The sequence below is a fragment of the Eulemur rufifrons genome, chromosome 26 (assembly GCF_041146395.1).
Source record: "Eulemur rufifrons isolate Redbay chromosome 26, OSU_ERuf_1, whole genome shotgun sequence".
Lineage (NCBI taxonomy): Eukaryota > Metazoa > Chordata > Mammalia > Primates > Lemuridae > Eulemur > Eulemur rufifrons.
In genome coordinates, this window is record NC_091008.1 from 7108513 (window position 1) to 7136343 (window position 27831).

At 45.2% G+C, this 27831-nt stretch overlaps 2 protein-coding genes across 4 annotated transcripts in view; one reads left to right on the forward strand and one right to left on the reverse strand.

Annotated features, from left to right (window-relative positions):
• Positions 1-7920, reverse strand: part of LOC138375473 (rho guanine nucleotide exchange factor 38-like) — a 39484-nt gene extending 31564 nt beyond the window's left edge. Inside the window, exon 1 of the mRNA XM_069459065.1 lies at positions 7725-7920. Within this exon, the coding sequence (XP_069315166.1) occupies positions 7725-7920 (196 nt within the window). The remainder of the gene's footprint in view (positions 1-7724) is intronic.
• Positions 7921-25875: 17955 nt separating this feature from the next.
• Positions 25876-27831, forward strand: part of PPA2 (inorganic pyrophosphatase 2) — a 52952-nt gene continuing 50996 nt past the window's right edge. For all 3 annotated transcript variants that reach the window (XM_069459220.1, XM_069459221.1, XM_069459219.1), the window contains exon 1: positions 25876-26052. In XM_069459220.1, the coding sequence (XP_069315321.1) occupies positions 25887-26052 (166 nt within the window). In that variant the 5' untranslated portion in view covers positions 25876-25886. The remainder of the gene's footprint in view (positions 26053-27831) is intronic.

The following is a 27831-nucleotide window of genomic DNA, read 5'->3' on the forward strand; positions in this document are numbered from 1 at the left end:
GGGACCGAGACCCTGGGTGTTCAGCTCGGAAGCCCGGGCGCCCCCACCCCACCTCTGACATGTGACGTGACCCTGGTGCGTGTGTCGTACACAGGAGACTGTTGCTGGGCAGGGAGACATAGAGTTCAGCCCTGGCAGTGGCGCCCGCTAGCCGTGTGACCTTGACCAAGTCATTTGCCTTCACTAAATGGGACAGGGACGAGGAAACCAGCAACAGGGATGACGGGAAGAGCTAAATTCTCGAGTGTTCGCGGTGTGCAGGCACGGAACTTGTGCCGGCTCTTCAACCCCCATAGAAACACTGTAAGATGGACAGACGTCTGTTCCCCTTTTTTGTTACACATGAAGCAGGGGAAACACGCAGAGATCATATCATCTGCCCCAGGTCACACCACGCCAAGTCGTGGGCCAGGCTTGAACCTGAGCCCTCCTGGGTCCCCGACCTGCATTTCAACCCCTGCTCTCGGCTGGGAGGCTGAGAACTGAGATAAAGCTCGAACATCGCTTCCCTCGGTGTCTGACACACAGAAACCTCTCAAAAAAAAGTCTGTCATCGTTTTCATGACGGTGATTTACTTGCCACTGTCCTCTGTCCAGTTCTGAACGGCTGCACCTGCTCCGCCTCTTTTTCCTTTCCTAGAACGTGTCCCAAGGGCAGGACGAGAGACTGAGCATCCCCGGGGAGGTCACCCTCCTTGGCTGGAAAAAGCAAACAGTAAGCGCCACTACAAAGCCTCGGGTCAACACCAGGCCGGACGCGCACCGTGACTGTTCAGGCGGAATTCAGACGAGCCCTTGTGTGTTGTTGGGCATAATATATTAACGCCTGAATTTTTAACATCTGATCTCTCCCATTGACTCCAAAGCGAAATCACTGATGCAAATAAGTTTCTGAGAATTCGCTGAAAACGCTTTGCTTCTCAAGACAGCGTAAAGAGCAGGATGCTGATGAAGTAGCTGTGTTCTGCTAAAGGATACAGCTTATTACTTTTAAAATTCTAAGTCCTTATTTATTTAGATTAAGGTCCCTAGCTGATATTATGTATCAACAACCACCGACTGAGAATCATTAATTTAGATTTCCATAATTATGTTGAAGTTTTGCTTATCTCTTGATAAAGAAGAGTTGTAGCTAATCATTTCGTACACCAAGCTGAAGGTTTTGCTTGATGCCTCACTGAACATCTCCCCTCCCCTTCCCTCCCCCGGCCCCCCGACAGCGGCCAGGCAGACACACGGCACCACGTGACACTTACTAATTGAGCAACTTCTACAGTCACCCATCTGTGACAACACCACACACGAACCTAGCCCTTAACTCATTTATAAGAGCATAAACACAAATAGAGTCATCGTTCCATAAAAGTCAATTTTGATTTGAAGGTAAGTTAACAATATTAAAAATTGTTTTTGAAAGTTTTTGAAGTTAAATTCCATAGTTTTTGAAGTTAAAGAAGCCTTGTATCTAATTGAATACTAATGTTTAAAATTACGTATTAGCTTTTAAGCTGGTACCGTGCTTTGTGTTGCGTGTATTATAATGAATAAAACAACAGTTCTTACCATCAAGAAATGTGTAATCTAGAAGTCAAGTCAGGTTATTACAAAATCACAGGATAAATCAACATTTTCCATGCCTTCCCTAAAATATACCAACTGACATCTACGCACTTCTCTAATGATCAAGTTGTACCTTTTACAAGAATTAGTTGTGTTCAGCAGCAAACCTAATTATGTCAGATGTACTTCTAATTGTGATTATATTAATTTAACTAAACTTATATAAATCGATGAGATGGGAGAGTAAAAAAGCGTGTTGTTTCATTAAAGTGAAAACTCTTTAATGCTTTGAAACGCTTTGATAAAGTCAAGTTGCCAAAATGCTGCTGGTATATTGGGAGTCGAATAAGACCAATGTAAAAGATTAATTGTTCTAGAAAGATTCTGCCAACAAATCCCTTTGCAGTTTAAAAACATCAGTCCCTATTTTACAGCTGGTGTACAAATACGATTACAATAAACTGTGCCCGGCGCAAAGGACACCACGACCCAGAGGTGGAGAAGCGACGCGCCCGTGAGTCTGGCAGAGACGGCAGGAGGGGACCAGAGAAGGACAAGTGTGGGGGGAGGAGGCAGGTAGCTTGGTCTGGTTGCCACGAGGTTGCAGAGGACCGAGCAGCTCAAGAGAGAGTCAGGTGGTAAAAATGAGCATGAACTCAAGAGTAAGCAACGTAGAGGGGAAAGAGAGAAGTCAAAGCTGACTCAGATTCCGGACTTGGTTAACCGGTAGTGGAGCCATTTAAAGAAACGGGGATCAACAGGAAAGGAGCAGGTAGAGGGGAGGTGGTCAGTTCTGCCCAGCTCTACCTCATTCTATAGAAAAGGAAGCTAATTTCTAGAGAGTACGTCTTGTACCTTAAGTAACAGACCCAGGAGCGAAGTTCGAAGCTCCTGACCCTCGTCCCGGGCGATGCCTCCAGTCCTGTCTCCCTTCCACCCACACGGTGCAAGCCCTCACCACAGTGCAATCTCGGGGTTTATTCCAGACTGTTGCCAACCCCCCCAGGCATGATTATAAATGCTCTTCCATCCCTCTCCATGCTGTTTTTCCTATTCGCCCTCAGACACCACCCAGAAAGGCTTGGGTTAGCATTGCGTTGAACCTTACTGACATAAGTTTCGCACGGTGAAATCTTCTATCTTTTAAAATCAGTTTTGGAGGAAATCGGACCCACAGAAAGACGACTGGAACAGGTTTTCTGTGAAGTGGGTTGAAAATAATTGCGTGTCAGGTGGGTTTTGGAGAGGAGCCAGCCAGGTATTGGGTGAGAGCCTGGAGGTGCAGACCCTCGGCGGCTCTGAGTTTGAAAGCTCAGACACTGGGGCAGGGAGATACTTCGTCCTCACTTGAAAGGCTTGTGATTTATCTCCTCTGATTGCTAATTGCTACAGAAAGTAGATGAGTGGATTTCAGAAACGGATTCAACAGAGCTTACCTGGCTTGAAAACCACTTAAGTGGCATTGGTTTGAATTTACGGGCTCCAACAGTGATCATGCTAAGAGCTTAATAACAGGTACTTTCTGGAAACATCTTTACTTAAAGTCTTTAGCAGGAGAAGATGAGTGAAAGAGGGAAGATTCTAAGCCCTGAATTCAGTGGGAACTTGACTTGGTAAAGCCCTTCCGATGTTCAGCTTTTTCTCTTGTGATTGTTCTATTATGGAGAATGCAACATTTTGGCTCGATGAGAAATACTGATTTTTTTTCCATTTGTTCATTCATTCAACAAACACGTACTGAGTGCTCATTGCACCGGGCATTGTTCTAGATCAGTGGCTCCTAACCTGGCGATTTTACTTCCCTCCCCGTAAGGGATATTTGGCAATGTCTGGGGTCATTTTTGGTTGTCACAACTGGAGAGAGGAAGCCACCGTCGCTTGTGGGTGGAGGCCAAGGACGCTGCTGCTGCTAATGTCCTACAAGGCACAGAGGGAACCCTCCACGAAAAAGAATCTGATGTGTTTATTTATTTTACCGAAGAACCTTCTGTATTAATAGAAACGTGTACCCTCACATAGGTAGATCCTTACATACAAGGGCTCTTATTTCAGACCTTGGTGCCTTTCTTCACACCAATTCCCTGCTTGGGCCGATGCCTCAAGGCATTCATCCTATTGAGCAATTACTGAGCGCCTACTGTGTGCTGGGCTGCAGAGATGGAACAGTTAGCAAGAGGGATAGGGTCTCTTTCATGGAGTGTGGGAGGGGAGTGGGCGTCCATAATGGATGATTAACAAGGAACAAGCATGTGTTATAATTTCAGTGCGGTGACGGTGACATTCAAGCGTCCTCCTCCCGTTCTGTGCCTGCCCCATCCCCACCTTTCCATCTCTCAAAGACAGTGTCTGCTGATGGCCTCCTCCACCCGGTCCCCAATAGACCATTTCCTCCTTTTGTGGCCCCAGTGACCCTACCTCCACTTGCATTGGGCCACGTTGTCGCACCTGCTTGTTTACCTGTCTTATCTTCCCCGCCCAAACGCGAGCCTCTTTGGCGCAAAGGTCAGCCCCGTTTCCTTAACGACTTTGTAGTTGTGGTTCCCGGCACATGCTCTCTTTCTGTTCTTCATCGTGACCCCCCGAGACAAAGCATCTAACCTTCAGTAAATGCCGATTTTACCAAATGTGTGTGACTTTAAAATTTGCATTCTTCCCAATGAATCTATCACCGTGAGAAAAATTAACTTGGAAGACACAGCATCTAATGTCTTCAATAAATGCCAATGAACTGCGTGAATCTGTTTAAGGAGCGAAGTCGCCCAACGGTGGGAGCTTAACTGTAGCTTATCTATTACTGTACCACGTTGACTTGAGGCTTTCTAGAAAGGGTTGTGTTGATGTGATCACCGTCTTCTACAAAGTTTCAGGCCGTCCTCATTGCCGCCATGTTCCATGGTTCTAACCCAGTAGCTCTCCCCCACTGTGCCATTTTCAAAATTATTATTACAACTTAGGATTCCCATATAAGTGATGTGAGCAATTGAATGGAACAGGTAGACCGTGTAGTAGAGTTAAGAGGCAAGCTCAGGGCTACCAAAGAAGGTATTTTTCAGAACCCAGAGAACTTGTTTCTAGAAAGAGTTAGAGCGGTGAATTTTTTACTCAAGTAACACAGCAGTGAAGGACAAAATAATTTGAGGACTATGGAGGTGTCAGAAATTTCTGTATTAGAAAGTACACTGTGATCTCATAGTGGCCTAGGGCCATCTGTCCCAGGGTTGGACCAGCCTGGGTCTTTATCCTGTGCCTCTCAGGGACTACCAGTCCCAAGGAAAACAGAGGAAACGCTCTTGGCATTTCAATAATAAAGAGCTTTTTAAGGTGATTTAGGACTCATCTGCATGATAGTGAGTATTATACAGGCCAGAGAACTAACCCAGAGCTTTGAACATGAATGAGAAAAAGCCTTCTATTGGTGGGCTATGGTAGTTATAGTAGAATCATGCTAAAAGTTCTATTAGGCATTAGATAATCAGATTCGGACTTTTTTTTTAAAGTAGCACCAAAGGGTGGTAATTTATTTTATCTATTTATTTATTTTTAGAGATGGATCCCGCTCTGTCACCCAGGCTGGAGTCCAGTGGCACCATCATAGCTCACAGCAACCTCAAACTCCTGGGCTCAAGCGATCCTCCTGCCTCAGCCTCCCGAGTAGCTGGGACTACAGGAGTGCGCCACCATGCCCGGTTAATTTTTTTTTCATACATATTTTTAGTTGTCCAGATAGTTTCTATTTTTTTAGTAGAGACAGGGTCTCGCTCTTGCTCAGGCTGGTCTCGAACTCCTGGCCTCAAGCAATTCTCCTGCCTCGGCTTCCCAAAGTGCTAGGATGACAGGCGTGACCCACTGGGCCCTGCTCACAGTTGGATGTTATTAAGAGTCACATCTAAAGACTGTCGGAGGCCGGCACGTCTTTATGGCTTATGTGTTCTCTACACTCCTTGGGGATTTTCCTCAAGCACAACAGTTCTGGGAGGATAAGTTAACTCTGGAGTCTTTCCCTTCCACTTCCAAGACAGAATCCTACAGAGCACAGGAAAGCCACAAATCGAACGAAGCGTGTAAGAAGACTGAGGTCTTCTGCAAAATAACCAACACATATCTGCCATGTTTTGTAGCCATAGACTTAGTTTTTAGGTAAACTTAGAAAATGAGTAGCAAAAATTTGTGAGTAGCCAAAGTTATTTTCTATTTTTATTTTGCTAATGGAAAACCTGAACCAGAAATATGCTCAATTAGTGAAACTCTGTAGAAACATTTTATTAGGGGTAAAGCAATGGGCTTTTCCGGAATTTCTAGAGGAGATCTCATTATCAAAGGACAAAAAAGAGTTGCAAAAGATGAATAAGATACAGAAATTTGGATTAATTTAGAGGGCAAGTCCTGTTTTATCATTGTGGTACCCGTTATTCCTAAAATCTAAAATAAATACTATTGGCTGGGCGCAGTGGCTCACACCTGTAATCCTAGCACTCCGGGAAGCCAAGGCAGGAGGATCGCTCAAGATCAGGAGTTCAAGACCAGCCTGAGCAAGAGCGAGACCCCGTCTCTACTAAAAAAAATAGAAAGAAATTAGCTGGACAACTAAAACTATATAGAAAAAATTAGCCGGGCATGGTGGCACATGCCTGTAGTCCCAGCTACTCGGGAGGCTGAGGCAGGAGGATCGCTTGAGCCCAGGAGTTGGAGGTTGCTGTGAGCTAGGCTGACGCCATGGCACTCTAGCCCGGGCGACAGAGCGAGACTCTGTCTCCCCAAAAAAATAAATAAATAAAATAAAATAAGTACTATTTATTGAGCACATACCAGCTAATACACTAGCTGTTTCATGTAATTTTCTAATTTCATTCTCCCAATACTATGTGATAAGTATCATTAGTCCCACTGTCAAAGATGGGGAAATTAAAGCTTAGAAATTTAAAGTCATTTGCTCAAATTCTTACAGGTCGTAAGTTGAAGAGCCAGGATTGAAACCTAAATATGTACGCCTTTAAAATTTGCATTCTCTCCAATGTATCTATTGCCTTGAGAAAAATTAATTTCAAAGATCAAACAACACCCTCCCTTATTTTTTAAAAAAAAATCTTTAAAGAATAAGACTGCTGCTACACTTTAGTGCTGAGCTACTAGAAATTTTTTAATGCATTAATTCATAGTAATAATTTCTAATTTAAATGTGTTTAACTTAATTAGTTTGCATGACCAAATCTAAGCTCATTTTTTTAGGAAAGAGATCTGCTATGGGCAAGCACGACTCACTGGTCTTTCTAACCTCATCATAGTTTTTAAGTCCAAAATGACAGCTCACAGTGAGAATCCAAACACACATTGTGCTAAGAAGCAGGAGAGGCGGGTTCTGGAGGATCATGTAACAAGTACCGCAGCGAGACTCAAACCTCCGCCCAATATCAACATCACATGAAGTTTTACAAGGACAGACGACCTTCGGGAGACAGGGAGGGAAAACAGAGAGGTAGGTGGGAAGGGATAGAAATTCAGGACCCGAATCGGGACACTCTATGAGAATTGGGCCAAAGTATCTTAAGGCCATTGCAAAATAAACCGAAGTTATTTCCTCAAAAGTCATTTCAACATGAGCGTGCTAAACATTTCTTACCCTGTTTGGGAGTTCTTTGATTCACTCTAAGGGAATGATCCCCGAAGTGATTTTTTTCTGTAAATCCTGTTCTATCATCCCACTGGCTATCACTTTCCTTATTTTGCACGAACATGATTAGAGTTTCTCATGCACTCTCAGAGATAAGCCCAGGGTCAGTTCAGTACAATCGCCTAGATAGACCTCACGGTGTGGCATCTCCCACCTAAGTATTTTGTTAGGTTTCTGAATCATTTGCTTTCTGGTGCTTCCCACTTCTTAAATGAGGTAGGGAAGGGAGAAGATAGAAGAAAAATATTACCCTCACCAGAAAAAAAAAAAAAAAAAACCCAGCAATATTAAGAGTAACTCAGAACTATTGAATTATATAATAAATTTTTTTCCTATGATTTACAAGTCGTGTGTGTGTGTGTGTGTGTGTGTGTGTAAGAAGAGGTGTATTTGATTTCCTTCTCTGCCTTGAGTATTATTTTTATGCAGATGGAAGAGCAGCAGAAACAGAGCTGGGAGCGTGGTCACATGGGACAGTGGGTCTCTGTTCGGTTACCTTGTAATTTCTGGTTGTATTCGGTCCTGTCCGACTGGCTCCTCCTCAAGGCACCAGAGTGGTCCCCAGGGACACTGCTGTCCACCACAGTGTCCGTCTTCCTTCTCTCCAGCATGTAGAGTCTGGGCCTCAGGAAGGCCAGGTTCTTTCTCTTGGTGCCCATGTTTTCTTTCCCAGGGGTGTCCCTGGGCTCCATCTGAGGCAGGGACAAGCTCCGGGGGCTGCAGGTGACGGCTGGTCGCTAAGGAGCCCCAGGCTGAGGGCTACAAAAGCCGCTCGAGTGACCAGTTTAACTGCCCCTTTCTACCTGCACGGCTTCGCTCCGGGCTTACCTGGCTGTGACTGCCACCTCTCTGGGAGTCCCAGAGCCCCACCCCTATGAGGTCATTCTTGTTCATACCTGGAATCCAACGGGGGGAAGCTGCCACCTGTCACCTGAGAGACTTGCAGCACAGAGCTAGGCAAAGCAGGGACTGCGCTGTCACATGCTGCTGGAGCAAACAAAAATGCCATTGTGTGGGGCGAGGGCTGGGGGTTGGGGGGAAAGGGAAGCGAGCAAGGCAGGTAGGACACGTCGGCACAGCCTGCAGCCTGTGGGCTCCCTGTGTGCCGATGGGCGTGTGCGGGTGCAGCGGGGACACTGCCTTGCGGTCTGGCGCCTGCAGGCTTCCGTGTGGCCTTTGGCTGGAGCCACTCACCTGTGACCCTCAGCGTCAGCAGTGCAAGGCTGTGAGAATTTGCATTTGCATCACCAGCGTCATTTTTCATGATTACTGCGTGCACTCAGAGCGATGCACCCACCTTCAAACAGCAAACTTGCAGAGATTATTTACTAAAAACATGCTTGCCAAACCCTGATGCACATTCCCGGGAAAATGAGGGTTCGCGTCCAGAGTGAGCCGGCGGCGGCAGGCGAAGGCAGCGGGAGGGGAGCGAGAGCCCTTCCGGATGGATCTCTCACCTGCCACACCGCCCTGGCCTGACATCACCCCTGTCGTGATCCCGCCCTGGCCTGCCATGTTCCTGTCCTTAGGAAGATGAGCACCGCGTCAGGGTTTGATTTCTGTAAGACGCTGTCCCGGTCACCTGCCAGGAAAGGACAGCCCACCCTGGGGGCCCAGAGAAGGGAAAAGGTTTGAGAGGCCAATGGAAAGTGGGAAGGACAGGGGTGAGGGTGGGGAGAGAGAAGGGCAAGCAATCGTGCGCCTTTCGTTAATGTTTTTGAAGTTGTTTTTCCTGTATTTGCTGCCATCTCTCGAGGGGGAAGTTCTCAGAAGCTCTGGGAATGCCCTGAGTGTCTGTTTGCCCTCGGTAAACAAGAGAGAGACCCTGAGGAGGGAAATAGAGTCTCTTCCACCCTAAAGGACCACGCAGACTCCCCTCTGTGCTGCCCATCCTGAGTCTTGCTTAACCCCTGTTCGACAAGATTTATACGTGAGGAAGAAGAGACAAAAACCATTTCCCCAACTCAGGATGTGTGGACTGAATACGATTTGCATAATTATCTTAAAAGATAAAGGACAAATCTTCACTCGCTATAGAGAGTGAAGATTTGGCATATCGAATGGCTTTTATTTAATATAATTGATAGTCTTTTTTTTAACAAACCTTCCCAAATGCATTTAACAGCCACTTTCAAAGGCATATTTACCTCTAAGATGTAAAAAGAGCTTTTTTGATGTATGTTAAAAAAAACTCTCAATTGTTTTCTAATATATATGTATATATGCATGCAGGCGTATATATACACATATATATATTTTTCACCTAGTAACTACCAGAGGTATATTATTTAGAGCACCACTGCAAAAATCGCACAGTTAAAACTACAGAATTTATGGGAAATAAGAGGTTTAGGGACATAGCACTCAGAAACTTTGTCGGCGGCCCATAAAAAACAGATGGAAAGCTAATAAAAATGGCAGCATGGTTTTACACGTGATAGATGTTTAAGAAATACCTAAATACTACAGTAAATACGACCCTTTATCTTGAGAAAGACCTGGCTTTTGCTTGTGGAAGGGCCTCAGGCCACAGCTTATGGGTTATTTCGAAATGGGGGGAGCAGCTTTATTGAGATCTGAGGGACGTGTACAACACGAGATGCGGGTGGGGGTAGCTCATGACGCAGGCGGTAAACTGAGGCCGCTGGTAGATAGTGTCTTCGTCCATTTCACGGTGCTGTAAAGGAAATATCCCAGACTGAGTAATTTACAAACCAAAGAGTTTATTTGGCCCATGGTTCTGCAGGCTGTGCGGGAAGCCTGGTGCGTCTGCTTCTGGCGGGGGCTTCCGGGGGAAGGTGCGAGGGGGACAGGTGTGTCCCACGGTGGGAGAAGGGGCAGGAGAGGAAGGAGGTGGCGCCTCCTGAGGAATCTGCTCCCGTCACCCGGACGCCTCCCTCCTCGCCCCACCTCCAACACTGGGGATCAGATCTTTTCTTTTTTCTTTCTTTCTTTCTTTTTTTTTTTTTTTTGAGACAGAGTCTCACTCTGTTGCCCAGGCTAGAGTGAGTGCCGTGGCGTCAGCCTAGCTCACAGCAACCTCAAACTCCTGGGCTCAAGCGATCCTCCTGCCTCAGCCTCCCGAGTAGCTGGGACTACAGGCATGCACCACCATGCCCGGCTAATTTTTTCTATATATATTTTAGCTGTCCATATAATTTCTTTCTATTTTTAGTAGAGATGGGGTCTCGCTCTTGCTCAGGCTGGTCTCGAACTTCTGAGCTCAAACGATCCGCCTACCTCGGCCTCCCAGAGTGCTGGGATTACAGGCGTGAGCCACCGCGCCCGGCCTTTTCTTTTTTTTTAATTCTTATTTCAGCATATTGTGGGGGTACAAAAGTTTAGGTTATGTATATTGCCCTTGTCCCCCTGCCCCCAGAGTCAGAGCTTCAAACGTGTCCATCCCCTAGACAGTACGCATCGCACTCATTATGTATGTATACACCCATCCCCTCCCCCACCCACATCTGCCCGACACCCGATCAATGTTATTCCTGAATGTGCTCTTAAGTGATGATCAGTGAAATCAATCTGATGGTGAGTACATGTGGTGCTTATTTCTCCATTCTTGGGATATGTCACTTAGTAGAATGGGTTCCAGCTCTATCCAGGAAAATACAAGAGGTGCTAGATCACCACTGTTTCTTATAGCTGAGTAGAACTCCATGGTATACATATACTGCATTTTATTAATCCACTCATGCATTGATGGGGATCAAATCTTAACGTGAGATGTGCAGGATTCAAACATCCAAACCATCTCAGTGAGTATCTGTGTATCTGGACATATCTGAGCATAGCAAAGGGGTGGTGAAAATACAGTGTTACCATCTTACGGGGCCACCGTGGTCTATGCGGTCTGTCGTTGACTGAAACATTGTTACGCAGCATGGCTGTATTTTTTACTTTGGCCAGTTCTGAAGATACATAGCATGGCTACTGTGAGTTCAGTGGTAAATAGATATTTCATTTATTCACAATAGTTTCTGTGTAAACTTTAAAAATAATAAATACTTTCAAAACTAGTTTTTATTCAATCGATGAATGAGGCAGACACTGTCAGTTGCTAACTCAGGCTTTTTTTTTTTCTTTTTTTTGAGACAGAGTCTCGCTCTGTCGCCCGGGCTAGAGTGCCGTGGCATCAGCCTAGCTCACAGCAACCTCCAACTCCTGGGCTCAAGCGATCCTCTTGCCTCAGCCTCCCGAGTAGCTGGGACTACAGGCATGCGCCGACATGCCTGGCTAATTTTTTTTTCTATATATATTTTTAGCTGTCCAAATAATTTCTTTCCATTTTTAGTAGAGACGGGGTCTCGTTCTTGCTCAGGCTGGTCTCAAACTCCTGACCTCGAGCGATCCTCCTGCCTCGGCCTCCCAGAGTGCTGGGATTACAGGCGTGAGCCACTGAGGCCGGCCCCGTTTCCATCCCCTGTAAAATGTAGTGGAGAGTTGGTCATTTGTGCTATTCATCGAATATTTTTGGGTCTCCATTTAGGCACATGGAAATACTACACTGCCCTGCACCCTTTCAATTTATGCATGACCATATAACTAGCTTTGGCCAAAGAAATTAATTGAAAGTGACATATGTCACTTTAGGGGAAAGTATTAAGAACAGGGTGTATGTTTTTCTGTGCCTTTCTTTCCTTTGTCCAAGGGACTGACAAAATTCCAGGCTCTGGCTGCTCCACTAGGATGACTCCTGGAATGTGGGTGACTCGGAGCAGAGCCCTCAGACACCCCATAATGACCGTGAAGTCTGACCATGAAAGAATCCTTTGTTACTTTAGGCTACTGAGATTTTGGGCTTTTCATTACTATAGCATGACCTAGACCATACTTATTAATGCGGGGTATCGATTCAATGATACATAAATCCTTTTCAGGTCTAGCAGTATGTGATTTCAGGATTCTACAACCCAGGGTGCTACCGGGTTGTAAAACTCACAATTCCAAAACGGAAGTCACGGGAACTGGATTAGAGGAGGGAGAGAAAAAGTTAGGAAATTATTATGGGAGTAAATGCTTGGGCTAGAATGTGGTGGTCGGCATGGAGAAAAGTTGATGAATTCAAAATACCTTTTAGAAGTTGAACGGGCAGAATGGGTAGGTGGTTTGACTGAGAAGGACGAGCAGGGAGACGAATGACAGATGGATTCTAGGTTTTCAGTATTGAACAACTGGGAGGATATTAGTGCTTTGTGCTAATGCAGGAAGAGACAAGGACAGAGAAAGAGTAAGTTTGTTGGCATTGTCAACAATTCTATTTCAGATACACTGGAGCTAAGTGCTTGCAAGAGATGGAATGGAAATGTCAGATAAGCTTTGGATTTATAAATGTGGAGTCTCTATTTAGATTTTAGATGAAAAACTCCAGCCATGAGAATATACATGTTATTGAAGGCCATGGATTGAAGAGGTCATTTAAGAAGAAAACATATCCAGGAGAAGGATCAAAATCAAGCCCCAGGCCGGGCGCGGTGGCTCACGTCTGTAATCCTAGCACTCTGGGAGGCCGAGGCGGGCAGATTGTTTGAACTCAGGAGTTCAAGACCAGCCTGAGCAAGAGTGAGACCCCGTCTCTACCAAAAAATAGAAAGAAATTATATGGACAGCTAAAAATATATATAGAAAAAATTAGCCGGGCATGGTGGCGCGTGCCTGTAGTCCCAGCTACTCGGGAGGCTGAGGCAGGAGGATCGCTTGAGCCCAGGAGTTTGAGGTTGCTGTGAGCGAGGCTGATGCCATGGCACTCTAGCCCGGGAAACAGAGCAAGACTCTGTCTCAAAAAATAAATAAATAAATAAAATAAAAATCAAGCCCCAAGAACTCTAAGCTTAGAGGTGAATTTGGAAGAAAACCCAGCAAAGATGACAGAGTAGAGCCACCATCCCGACAGGAGAAAAGCAACAGAGTGTGACGTCACAGAAGTCCAGACAAGATTTTCCCAAAGGAAGGGGTCATCGGTCAGCCCAGAGGCCGAATAAAATGAAAATTGAAAGTAATTCTTTTAGTTTGGCACAATGTTGATCACCTGGCAGGTTTTCAAAAGGAGTTTCAGTAACGTGGCAGAAGTGGAACCCAGAAGGGAAGGGATTTCATTAAAGGAGGTAAGAACTTTGAAACACGTGGGAATAACACTTCTGTGAACATTTGCAATAATTTGTTATTATTCAGCCATTGCTCTATGTAAGGATTATACCAAGGTGAAATAGTAAGAAAGGTATAATACTACAAATACAGAAACAGGTTCAGAGAAGTTAAGTAATTTGCCCAAGATCACACAGGTAGTAAATGACAAAGTAAGCACGCGAACTCAGGCCCCTGTTGCAGGGAAGCCTGCGGGCTGAGCCGCTCTGCCCCACGCCGAGTGTCCAGCGAGCTGTCTGCTCCACAGCAAGTGGGCAACAAATGGACTTTTCTTTTCTCCGCTAAATACACCTAGGAACGATCCCCCCTTACCTTTCCTTTACCCTTTGCGATGAGTTCAAGGGATTTGAAACATTATCGAACATCTCAAGTAATGTTCACGCACAGTTCAACTTGAAGGATTCCTGCAAGCATTCTCCCTGTCTCTGGTGTCTCTCTACTCCAATTCCTCCTGCCCGATGCCTCTCGAGTTTCTTTCCTAAAGTACAAATCCGATCGTGTCATTCTCCAGATTAAAAAAAAAAGCTTGATGGATTATTTCCCACTGCAGGTAGAAAGAAACCCCAATGTTCTTTAGGCCTCAGACTTTCAGCTTTCATTTTCAGTGACTCACCGTTCTAGGTATTAATCGCTGAATAACAAATCGGAAATAACACAACTTAGGTGCTTAAAGCAATGATTATCTTTGTCTTAGCGCTCCCAGTTTCCGTGGGTCAGGGGTTTGGGGAAAGGCTCAGCTAGGCGGTTGCAACGTGGGTCTTTCACGTGGTTCTTGGCAGAGACTGGCTGGAGCTGGAGCAGCTGTTGATGGATCAGGAACCTTCTTCTTGTAATTTCAGGGTCTCTCCCTTTAATCTCTCCCTGGGACCTAGTTTGGGCCTCCTCCATAGCAGAGCGTCTAGAGGGATGTCGGACACTTAGAATAGTGGCTCAGGTCTCCAAAAAGGAGCATCCTAGGAGACAGGCAGGTGGTCTGTCATGTTTTATGACCTATCCTGTGAAGACACATGTCATCACTTCCACCCTGGTCCCAAAGCCACCTTCTCCATGGGAACATAGATCCCACCTTCCCAACGAGAAGAGTATCAAAATCACATTACAGGGAGGGCATATGGGATGGGAGAAATTGCCAAGGCTATCTTTGGAAAATGCAATCTGACTGACGTACTCATTATATTCCCTGTATTCTCTTTTCTTTTTGAGATGGGTTTTATTCACGCTGTTGCTTGTGCATGGAATTGCCTCCTCCCTCTTGGTGACATCCTACACGTCATTCAAGATATAGCTTGAATGTCCCCTCCTCGGTGACATTTTCCTCCTGTCCCCTGAGAACAGTTGCTCCCTCCCGCCTCTGAAATTACAGATCCGCTTCCCTCTGTCATAGCAGAGGGAGCTTTGTCTATTCAGTGACGCCAGTTAGATTGTGAGCCCAAGACCTTTGCCTCTGAAACCCTCGTGACTGGCGATTTGAGATCAATAAATGTTTGTCGTTGTTGGGAGTCAGGCACAACAGCTTGAGCTCATGTGCAGCCTACCAATTTATGGGGACAGGCTGAGCTGTGAGCTGCAGATTTTTTTTTTTTTTTTCCTCTTCTCTATGATTAGCACCTTCTTTCCTGGAAAGGAAGAATACAGATCTGGAAACAAAAGAGAAAATCAGAGAATCTTATTTCCTCAAGGATGAGGTCATTGATGCATTTGTGAGATGACCGTAAAATAATAATCCTGTCAGCAAACAATGGAGGGGAGCTGGGGATGGGAAAGAGGTAAACCTTCTAATGTTTTTATCCTCTTGACGGAAGTAATGTTAGCAATGACATATGATAGTACTGGGGCCTTTGTCTCAGCCGCAATGAATCATCCATTACCAGATTTTCAAGGTTGTCGGGGGAAAATTTATCTTGGGAAGGGGAAGAATCTTTGCAAGTGGGATGGCCTGGCTGTGATGGAAACCGGCCACCTAAGCAGGAAAAAGTGCCCCTGGAATCTTTGAAAACCATCTATTGAGTGATGCCAAGTTCTAAGTCAGATCACTGGATTCGATTTCTAATAGTTTATGATTTTTCAGACTTCATTTAACAGTTACTCAGCAGAACAACAACTTTGATCAAGACAATTGATGCAAGAGATGAATTATTCTTATCTTCCAGGGAGAATTCAGAATTATTATTTTTTTTGCCCCCTTTGTCCAATTTCTCCCATTTTTATTTCCTAAAATTTGTACCTAATCCATGTCAGATAGCTTCTAAGGATGAGATGGAACTATAGTTAGTTTTTATTTTAATTGTAAGCAGCCAGCTTCCTGCTTCTTTTATTGTAAGTATGAATAAACAGAAACATTTATTGAAAAGCGAAATCTTAATATTATGGTTGAATATTTAAGTGTACATGGTCATAGTAGTACCATGTTTTACAGGCAGGATTATCTGCCGTGGACTCCTAAAAATATGACCATCAAATGACCCCAGAGACTCAAGTTAAAACAAATGATCCTTTGTTCTACTTCCAGGCGTTTTATTTTGCACCTCACTTGGTTTTCATTTGTGCAGAAACCTGTTTGTTGTGAGAGCTTGGTGTATTGGCTCCAAGTAGATGTTTGTGCTTTTTTGCTTGGAGGTGAAAAGCAATAGTTATAGACGACTAGGAGAAAAAGTGTATTTTTAATAAGTGCAGCAAGGACTCACGTAAATCACTTATGCCAAGAAGCCTTTTTTATGGCTTGAGTGCCTCTGAAAAGCATATTGGCCACAAAACTAATCGTGGACCTGACTTCATTAATTCTGAGATTTCCATATGAATTTTCTGATTTCCCTCTTGGTGTGGGAGAAACCACTTAGCTTCTTCTGACTCAGTTTCTTCACCTTTCAGGGCTGGGAGCTTCAGATCGATCTCAGTATTTTGTAGAGCCGTATTGCTACTCCTTTGGAGAATATGATTAAATCCAAAATTATGGTATCCATGGCAACCATAACTAGGTCAGTTTGCACATGGAGTAACAAATAACAGTGGAGAGTCTGCGTCTTTTTCAAATTCAACCATCCTCTGTGTGTGCAAAACCTTGCCAGGCTGCTGAAAGTAAGTAGCTTTGCCGGAAAAGGACCTTGGAGCATCCAGGAGACTTATTTTCTCACTCATTTGTGGTCTCCACACACTCATAAAACTTCATGCAAATGAGGCAATGTATATGTGATTTTGGTTTGCCCAACATGGATATTTGAATAATGATTTTTAATAGTGAAGCTTTATTTCTTTTAGAATATTGTGATTAATGTCAAACAAAATTAACACCTAAAGAACTTCTGTAAAAAAAAAAAAAAAAAATTGCAGTGGCATGGAGATACTATCTTTCCACTTTGGTCCCAGCTCATTTTTTACCTTCAGAGGTACTGTTTTCTTGTTGAACCAAGAAATATTCATTGTTTCTTCCCATTTGCCACTCAAATATTTTTATCTGACAGTATATATAACATGATCTGGTGTTTTATAAAATCAATTATATTTATGTACATGTAATTTCACATACAGAAATTTCACGTAAAGACATCTGGACAGATACATAGCTGGGCAGGGGAACTGGAGGAAAGGTGAAGGGAATTTTCCCGTTTTACTTTAAACATTTCTGCATTTAACATTTTGGGATAATTTAGCAGTTACTAAGCTCTTTCGAGCACCTAATTCTCCTTCAAGTCACCCAGTCAGAAGAATGTCTTCTCTTCAAATAAATACGTAGAACAACAGCATTAAGAATAACTACCATTTATTGAGCATCTACTATGTGCCATGCTATTGGCACCTCAGAACAATTCTGAGGCAAATATTACCATTCTTATCTCACAGATGCAGAACTGAGACTGAACAGAGTTGGTTAATGTCACTCTAGACCACCTGGCAGAGGGCAGAATGAGATTCCAGCCCAGGCATGTCAGCCTCTAAAGCCTGTCCCCTTCCCATCAAAGCACATTTTCTTCATTTAAAAAAAAAAGGGGGGGGGGTAGCTTGTACCTCGCCATTTCTGTAGTTTCTGAGTGATTGATTCTGAAAGAGAATAATGTCTGATTGTCAGAGCCAGTGACTGTTGAATTAGATTTTCAGCTTTAACCTACAGAGTTAGCACTTTAGGAAACTGAGATCCTAAACGTGTGAGCGATTATGAAAGGTCCTCCAGTTGGTCTGTTGCAAGTTTAGAACTGGAAATCTTTTCCCCTTACTATACGACACATTGTCAATCCAGTAAACAATTTCTCACCTAATTCGCTCTTGCATGCTTCGGCATAACTGGGCAGACTCTCAAAGGCAAATAACCCCTTTTGTGGGCATTCTTTATACGGCCGTTTCCTTCCTTCTTTCTTTGTGGTAACATATACGTGGATCAGGAGTAACCCAGAGCAGCCAGAGATAAACTAAAAACAAATATGCCATTTGGTTTTAAATGTGCTAAATTTTATCCTAATATTAGTACAAAAATGTATAAACGAGAAGTGCACATAATTTGGGGTAGGATTATAAGGCTGTGAATCCAGAATGGTAAAGACACAAAGATTTTTTTTTTAAGAACAAAAGTAGGTGGGCCGGGCGCGGTGGCTCACGCCTGTAATCCCAGCACTCTGGGAGGCTGAGGCAGGAGGATCGTTTGAGCTCAGGAGTTCGAGACCAGCCTGAGCAAGAGCGAGACCCCATCTCTACTAAAAATAGAAAGAAATTAGCCAAACAACTAAAAATAGAAAAAATTAGCCGGGCATGGTGGCACATGCCTGTAGTCCCAGCTACTCGGGAGGCTGAGGCAGGAGGATCGCTTGAGCCCAGGAGTCGGAGGTTGCTGTGAGCTAGGCTGATGCCACAGCACTCTAGCCTGGGCAACACAGTGAGACTCTGTCTCAAAAAAAAAAAAAAAGAAGAAGAATAAAAGTAGGTGGAGAAAACAGGAGATTTTTGAACAGGCAGTCGTAACAGAGATTTAGTGAGACCGTAAATGACAAGAAGGGAGAAACAGCTCAGAGACTCCAAACTGGAACTATGTCCACCCCAAGAAAAGAGTTTGTGCAGAGGCCGGGCGCGGTGGCTCATGCCTGTAATCCTAGCACTCTGGGAGGCCGAGGTGGGCGATCGTTTGAGCTCAGGAGTTCGAGACCAGCCTGAGCAAGAGCGAGACCCCATCTCTACTAAAAATAGAAAGAAATTATATGGACAGCTAAAAATATATATAGAAAAACTTAGCCGGGCATGGTGGTGCATGCCTGTAGTCCCAGCTACTCGGGAGGCTGAGACAGGAGGATCCCTTGAGCCCAGGAGTTTGAGGTTGCTGTGAGCTAGGCTAACGCCACGGCACTCACTCTAGCCTGGGCAACAGAGTGAGACTCTGTCTCAAAAAAAAAAAAAAAAAAAAAAAAAAGAAGAGTTTGTGCAGGGGAATCCTATAAGCAGACTGTTGAGCATGATGATTTTTAATCATGTGTTGGGCAGGCTATGGATAGCAGCTTCAACCTCATACCAAGAAAACTGGATCTAAACAAAAGGAATCTCTACCCCTCAGTGATCACAGATTATAAGGAAACACTTAGTATATAACGGTGGTGAGATATGACTGTGTGTGTCCGGGCATGGGGGGAGGATGGATACTCAAAGTGGACAGGAAGGTGGGCGTGGCGATGGGTGTGATGATCTAGAAAAAGTCCCAGAAAGCTGTAGGCAATCGTAACCTGTGACGAGGTGAATTAACCGATGTGTGTCTATGTACTTGTCTCACTTCTGCTGAGATTCCTTTTGGTTTTAGTTTCAAGAAAGTGTTATATTCATTTAAACAATTTGTTCTGAAAGTACATCAAAAGATTGCAGAGATAGCTACAACTAAGCCCTGACTTCAAGCATTATACAATTCATCCATGTGACAAAAAACATTTGGACCACCTAAATCCACTGAAATAAATAAAAATGGAAAAGCAAAAGTGAAAGAAGTCACTAAGTCAATCAACAAGTACTTACCAGGAGCCCGAATGCCTACATCTGCTGGACCCAGTAGGAGGGCTCCCAGGCCAGGAATAGAGGATCGTTTCCCAGAATCCTGATCTCACTAAGGGTTGCCAAAATGACCTCAGGGAGCAATGACATAGAGGAATGATCTGTATTTCTGCTCACCTTGGTGACACTGGCTGAGTTTTGTGACCAGGGTGACACTGGTCACCTTTTTTTCAAACAAAGATGTATAATCTGTCAAAAGCAAATTGGATTCCAGACCGTGACGAGGTTTTGCTTTTCATCATTTTCCATAAATGAAGCCTTGCATGGGGGTGGAGAGTGTACACTGGAAGCATTCGATTTACTAATATTATGCCTGATCTAGTCTCTTACCTCATCATTTTCTCCTGTTCTTCATGCATCAGGAAGCAAAGATGACTCAAGAGCCTCTTGGTAGCAGATTGATTCGGTGTCTCCACCATCGATAAACACCAGTTTCCCATAAAAACGTAACAGAGTGCTAATACAGAGGAGAAAGGTAATCTCCCTCAAATTATTTAAGGCCTACTGGACAGTTTTCCCCGCACTTATTATGCAGGTGCGGTCCAAGGTGATCTGAAAGACTCCTGCAAGTTTTCCGGTTCCTCTGGCCTATCGCCCCCTGGGTCCGAAGGTTCCCAAAATGCCATTCTCTCTGCAGTATTTTCTTTTTTTTTTTTTTTTTTTTTTGAGACAGAGTCTCACTCTGTTGCCCAGGCTAGAGTGAGTGCCATGGCGTCAGCCGAGCTCACAGCAACCTCAAACTCCTGAGCTCAAGGGATCCTCCTGCCTCAGCCTCCCGGGTAGCTGGGACTACAGGCATGTGCCACCATGCCCGGCTAATTTTTTTTTTCTATATATATTTTTAGCTGTCCATATAATTTCTTTCTATTTTTAGTAGAGATGGGGTCTCGCTCTTGCTCAGGCTGGTCTCGAACTCCTGAGCTCAAACGATCCGCCCACCTCGGCCTCCCAGAGTGCTAGGATTACAGGCGTGAGCCACCGCGCCAGGCCCCTGCAGTATTTTCTATAAGCAGCTTTAACAAACATTTTACATTTGCCTAGTGTTGTATGCTGAAGTTTGTACCTTGATTGGAATTTCAGTGTTTCTCTTCAGAGCATGTGCTCCCTGAACATGAGAATGCATGCTTTTCATCATGTTTGGGAACGTCTCCAACATTACCTTTTTGAATCTTGCCTTTCCCCCGTGTTCTGTGGTTTTCCTTTCTCTGACTCCTACGAGACGCACGTGCCAGATCCTCTTACTGGATCCTCTGTCTCAATTTCTGTCTAACTGCTGCAGTATCTGCCAAATTTCTTTGACTTTAGCTTCCAAGTTTACAAATTCTTCAGCCATATCTAATTTGCTATTAAATGCATCTATTGGAGTTTCCTGTGACTTTTTATTTCTAAAAAATAATTTGACCATTTTCACATCTGCTGGTCTTTCCTTTTAAGATAGGGCTTCACTCTTTTCTCATGTTTTGAATCCTTTTTTTTTTTTTGAGACACAGTCTCGCTCTGTCACCCAGGCTAGAGTGCCGTGGCATCAGCCTCGCTCACAGCAACCTCCAACTCCTGGGCTCAAGCGATCCTCCTGCCTCAGCCTCCCGAGTAGCTGGGACTACAGGCATGCGCCACCATGCCCAGCTAATTTTTTCTCTATATATTTTTAGCTGTCCAGATCATTTCTTTCTATTTTTTAGTAGAGACAGGGTCTCGCTCTTGCTCAGGCTGGTCTCGAACTCCTGACCTCAAGCGATCCTCCCACCTCGGCCTCCCAGAGTGCTGGGATTACAGGCGTGAGCCACCGCGCCCGGCCTTGAATCCTTTTTTACAGCTATAATAACTCTAAGTTTAGTTACAGTGATTCTATCTTGGCTTTTTCTACTATCTGAAGTTCTTAGGTGCAGTGTGTCTGCTGGCTCCTACTCTGACGGCTGGTGTCCTGAAGTCTTTTATGATTTTGGATTCTAAGCTAACTTTCAATGTTTTGTTTTTGTTTCTCTGGCAGAGAGGGAGGATCTATTGTTGGCACTGGCCTGGCAGTTAGGGCTGGTGAACACAGGGGCCAGGGACCTCCCTGGTGGAGAAAGCTGATTCTATGGCGTGAGTGTCGCACCCTTGCTCAGGGTCCTCAGAAGTGCAGCTCCCAGGCTGTGGGAGACTCTTCTTGGGAGGCTTCTAAACTGAGACCGGGAATGGGGCTGAGGAGAGTCATTTTTTAGATAAAAGTGAAACTCCAAGTATGGTTACTGCCATGAAAGTCCTCTAATTCAAAGTATAAAAAAAAAAAACTAATAAAGTCTGTTAATTAAGGCATACTTCTTTGTGTTAGAGGTATTGTTTTTGTTTTTTTTTTTTTTTTTTGAGACAGAGTCTCACTCTTTTGCCTGGGCTAGAGTGAGTGCCGTGGCGTCAGCTTAGCTCACAGCAACCTCCAACTCCTGGGCTTAAGCGATCCTACTGCCTCAGCCTCCCGAGTAGCTGGGACTACAGGCATGCGCCACCATGCCCGGCTAATTTTTTGTATATATATATATTTTAGTTGTCCATATAATTTCTTTCTATGTTTAGTAGAGACGGGGTCTCGCTCTTGCTCAGGCTGGTCTCGAACTCCTGACCTCGAGCGATCCTCCCGCCTCGGCCTCCCAGAGTGCTAGGATTACAGGCGTGAGCCACTGCGCCCGGCCAAGGTATTGTTATTTGTCTCATGTGCAACAACAGGGAAGGCTCTTATTTTAAAGGACACGATATTAAGTGTCTCTAGGAAAAAAATTATATTTTATAATTAAGTTAATTTTTTTCCCCTCCAGTGTGGAAATTCCCCCTGGTCATTGCAAACTCTGAAACAGTGTCTTACAGGGGGGGCTCCTTCGCCGAGGAAGCTGTATCCAGGATGAGCAGCAGCGATGTTATTAATACCTGCATCTACCGTGGATGTTATCAGTCATTAAATTTTTGCCCACGCAATGCACAGCAAAACAAAAAACAAAAGAAAAAGGCTTCTCATCCTAGTTTGCATTTTCCTCCTTGCCAACAGTAGTTGAACATGTTTTTACGTATTTACTTCTGTTAAATAAGTTGTAATTTTTCTGTGAATTCCCAACTTCTATCTTCTATTCAGTTTGTTACCGGCTTGTTTTTCTTTTTATTGATTTGTAAAAGCTTTTTATAATATTGAATCTTGAGATGGACGTGGCGCTGTGCCGTCTGGATCTTCCTTTACGGAAGAACTTGTGTCGCTGCAAGGAATGCTACTTGCAGAGAGCCTTCAAAGTCAGTCCCTGCAGGGGGTCGCCGCAGGGGCAGGCCGGCTTCCCAAGGTGGCCCCCATCTTGGGAGGGTTTTAAAGGTCCAGCCAGTGTCAGGAGAGAACTCTGACCTGCCATTTGACCTGTAGTACTTCCTGTGAGGTCAGCCAAAGCTGTTATCTGGGTCTATGTTGCAACTAGACTTCTTCCTCTGCCAAATCCGGAATCTAGTTCCTGCCTCCCACAGGAGTTGATTGCAACGACACTTAATAAATAAACGATATTTATTAAAAATATCCTGGTGCACGCTCTGCTTCTCCCTGGAGAATCCAACCTGTGACAAATATATATGACATATACTGTATTTTGGAAAATATTTGGTCAGAAAACATTTCTCAGGAAAATTGTGCCTCAGGACCTTTGCACGTTCTCTTCCCTGTACCACTTTTCCCCTGGCTCTCTCCTAGTTTTCCTTTAGCAGTCCGCTGAAACGCCATATCCTTAGCGAGGCCTTCCCTGAGCCTGAGTCTAGGTCGGATCTCCGTATTACTCTCTGTCACGGCTTCCTACACTTTTCTTCATAGCACTGTTTCAAATTTTAATCTTAACAGATTTATACGATTGTTTGTTTAATGCCTGAATCCTTCACTAGATTCTAAGTACCAGAAGGACAGATAATTTTCCCATTTTTTTCATCATTCCATATCTAGTTACAGTCATACCTCCCGACACAGAGTACATATTTGGTAAATATCAGTCAAATGAAGGAAGGGTTGATTAAAGACGGAGGGAAAGGAAGAGTCCTCTTTCCCAAAACATAATTTTCTAACAAGAAAAACTTCTCAGCTGCTGTGCCTTCTCATCACAAACATCATAAACCAAAATTATGAAACCATTCCACATTACGTTTTTGAACCCTAGGATTCTTTGTTGTTGTGGGCAGGGGGTCCTATATAAATTATATCCTGTTCACGTGTTCTTGCAAAAGAGTATATAAAATTTATTTCAAGGAATTGCCTTTGGAACACAGGGTTCTTTTGAATCCAGTTTGAAACTTATTCCATATAATTAGAATATGTATAAAAGAGAAAAAATTGAAGTTCTATTGTTTTTTTTTTTTTGTATTTTTATTTTTCCAGTAATTATCCCTTCACTATGAAGTTCTATAGTTAAACCATTTTAAAACAAACAATTTCCACGGCTCAAGGCCTAAAGGGGAAATCTAGAAAGTGGGCAGCAAAAATGGGTTGTCTCATTAAATTTTGTATAGGACATATTATTACCAATTTAGTAGCTCAACCCTTGAATTGGATTAGAGTATTACGATGATTACTATATTTATAATAATACAAGGGATTTATAATGTGTCATTTGGAGCTGAGATTTCTCATGATTATTTTAGCCTAGAAGCAGTAATACTACTTAATCAAGCAAAACTTTCTTTTTCATGGCATTTAACAATGTGTCTTCAAATCACATATGATACTTGGATGATGGATACATTTTATTACGTCTAATTTAGTAAATATCCAGAAAGACTGAAAGCTTAATACCAAATGTATTGTGCACATCACTGGGGCTTGGTTAAAATCAATTCAATTGTCCTCTTTTCTATTTTTAAGAAGTTTATGGACCTCAGGACATGGGTTTCTTTTCACATAGATAAAATAAAAAAATAATTTCTACATGCTAAAAATTCCTTTTTTTCCCCCCAAAGGGGAAAAAAAACTGATTTCTCATTTCTCAACCAATGAAGTCTCTATTTGCTGAGTCTGTTTTAGACCGTTTGTTTCATTGACACTTGCATCAAAATTTCTTTTAAAGTAAGGAAGAAAAACATTTTTCTAAAAAAAAGTAAAGGGTAGATCTCCTACCTGCTCTTTAATGACAGTCATAAAGAGAGATCCAAACGCTTTTCGGCATCAATTGAAATGATCATATGGGTTTTGTCCTTCATTCTGTTGTTGTGATATATCCCATTGATTCCCAGTTTCTGGGAAGTGTTCTCTCTTTTTTTTTTTTTTTTTCCCAGTCCAATCCCTACTTAAGCAAGGGAAGTGTTCTTAAGGGAAGGGGTACAAACTTCTTCCCTTCCTTCTTTCTGGCCAGGTGGAATGAGGATGTCAGAGCTGTAATAGGCCTCTTAAAATATGAGGGTGACCTTGACAATGGAAGTCAAACACATCAAAACAACAAGATAGAATTCACTTGTACCAGCGACCCCCAGAAATCTATGTTGTTCAAAATTCTGACTACTGCCTCTACTATTCTCTCTCTATAAAGCTAAACAATGGCTACAGAGCCATGTTGGTAAGATGTTTGCTTTCAGATTTTTGTCAGTAAGGGTTAATTTTAAATACTGTGTCTGTCTTATTATCATTATTAACCAGAGGGTGTAGTTTGTAGCTATGTCACAGAAATGAAAACTAGTTTAGACTAAGATCAAGTCTGCAACTGCGACTTAATTACTATAAATTAGTTAACAAAATCTACGTAAAGATGTAAGTCTTATCTAGTAAGAGGCAGGATTTTAAGTTAGAATTGTATTTTTCATGAATTTAGTATTCATTGTGCTTATTAAAATCTCATTTATGATCCACTTTTTATTGTAGTCTTCTAAATCAGAAGATTATTTTTAAAATGCTTTCTCTTCTAACTAATTTGGCTTTGTTTTCGCAGACCGTAAGTGCACCTTTCTTTGCCTCTTTCTGTAAAACTGCTGCTCTTCTTGCTTTCACTTTCACGGACTCAGTAACTGAAATACTTAATTTTCTTTCAAAGTTTTAGTTTCTAATTTTAGCAATCTTATTTGCTGCTCTCTTCTGGATTGTCTCGCTCCTGCTTATTGGGAGAACTGACCTTCGTATTTGACACCAAGGTCACCGATGACCCTGGAAAGGCGGAGGAAGAGGCCTTTTCTGGAGATGAGGGGAGTTCAAAGAATGAATGTGGACCGCTCTTTCAACAGGTTTTTCTGGAAAGTTCTCTAGCCGGAATTTCCGACGCTGATGGGAAAGATTTGGCTTCAGGACTTGGCGGAGCTACAATGTGGGGGGCAGGTCAGGGTGAAGCAGGGGACACAATGATTTCACAGGGGTGCGGGATGGATGGATGAATGAATGAATGAATGAATGAGTTAATCAATCAATGGGCAGCAGTGAGCTCCCCGGGGACCCCGGGCGCGGCGCTTCCCCGCAGCGGCGACTCCGGGCGGCAGGGGGCGCCGGCGCGCGGCAGGGCCGAGTCCCGGCGCGGAGGCCGCCATGCGCGCGCTGCTACCGCTGCTGCCGCTGCTGCGCGCGGGCGTCCCCGCCGCCACCGGCCTGCGGAGGGCAGCGAGCGCCCGGCCGGGGCCCCGCCGCGCCATGGCGCTGTACCGCACCGAGGAGCGCGGCCAGCCCTGCTCGCAGGACTACCGCGTCTTCTTCAGTGAGTAGCCCGCGCGGCCTCCCTCCCTCCCGCGTCGCCGCCGGGCCGGGCGAGGTCGCCTTCCCGCACGCAGGGTGGGCACCTGCCAGCGCGGGGGCGGCGCGGTGTCGCCGCCGGGAGCGGGGGGCGGAGCGCGCGGGGACGCGCGGGGGCGCCGACACCCCGCGGCCGCCGTCCCCGCCCCGCCGCCCGGTGGCGGAAGGCAGGCGCAGGCTCCGGCAGCCGCTTCCTGGCGCCCGCGAAAGCCCGTCCGCGCGGGGCTGCTGCGGCCGGACAGGCGGCGGGACCTTCGGCGCCGCCCGGTTCCGCGGGGACCCTGGACCCCCGAAACGCGAGTCTGTACTGGAGTTCGCCCCGCAGCGCGATCCGCGCTCCAGACTCCCCGCGGCTTCAGGGCCGCCCCGCGCTCGGCCGCACACGGAACGCGCGCGCGGGGGGCGCGGGGGCCCGGCCGGACCGGAGCTGCCCACCCGCGGCTCCGCGGCTTCCGCTTCTCTCCGCGCCCGGATGTTGCGCCGCGTGCGTCGCTGCTGACGCGGAGCCGCCCTCACGCCGCGTCCCGGGGCCCCGAGGGAGGGTGGCGTCTGCGCCTGCGCAGCTGCGGGCGGCTCCGAGTTCGAATCTCGAGTTCGTCATCTTCGAGCTCTGCGAGCCCCGCGGAGCTCCTGAACTCGCCGAGCCTTGGGATGCTCCCGTCCGTCACGTCGGGCCGCGGGAATCACGTGACGTTGCGCCTGCAAAGTCAGTGCCTAGAACATCAATCACTGTTAATAACGACTGCGGTCGCCATGGATACCTGCCAGTCATAAAACGTTTGCAGCCATCCTGCTCGAGCTTAGGGGCGAGGCTGATTTTACGGGAGAGAAGACAGAGCGTCCTCGGATTCCTGGTTTCTTCAAAACTGTCCCCCCGCCCTGGTCTGGTTAAGACTGAGCGGGAACGGGAACCATTTTTAACGGCAAGCGTCGGATTTCTGACTGGACTGTGTTCCAGAAGGTCGCTGTGTCATGATGACACGGAGCAGTTTTCCACAGAAACAATCTTACAAAATGAGTTAGGTTTTTTTTCTTTTTCTTTTCTTTTTTTTTTTTTTTTGAGACAGAGTCTCACTTTGTTGCCCAGGCTAGAGTGAGTGCCGTGGCGTCAGCCTCGCTCACAGCAACCTCCAACTCCTGGGCTCAAGCGATCCTCCTGCCTCAGCCTCCCGAGTAGCTGGGACTACAGGCATGCGCCACCATGCCCGGCTGATTTTTTCTGTATATATTTTTAGCTGTCCATATAATTTCTTTCTATTTTTAGTAGAGATGGGGTCTCGCTCTTGCTCAGGCTGGTCTCGAACTCCTGAGCTCAAGCGATCCTCCTGCCTCGGCCTCCCAGAGTGCTGGGATTACAGGCGTGAGCCACCTGCCGGGCTCTGGGCCTTAATCTGGGCCCTGCCATTGGCGTCCCTGGTGGCCGCAGGGCAGGGGATCACGTCATTTCTTTCTCCCGGGGCCAGTTCCGCTGTGAAATGGATCAGTTGACCCTGACGTAATCCTCAAGATCCTTCTCGGCGTCGCTGCTGCTGGAAGGTGCTGGATGGACCGTGGAGAGTCTGGCGGCCTCCACTGCGGCGGGGCCTTCCCTGGGGGCGTTTCTGAGGCTGCACTGGCCTCTCCGTGTGGATTCGTTTCCTAAGCTGCAAATACGCTTCGGACTGGTGATTTTCGTGGAACTAGAGGGCCGTGAATATTCTTCCCACTCGGCCGGATACACAGGGCGGACAGGAAGAAACCGGTT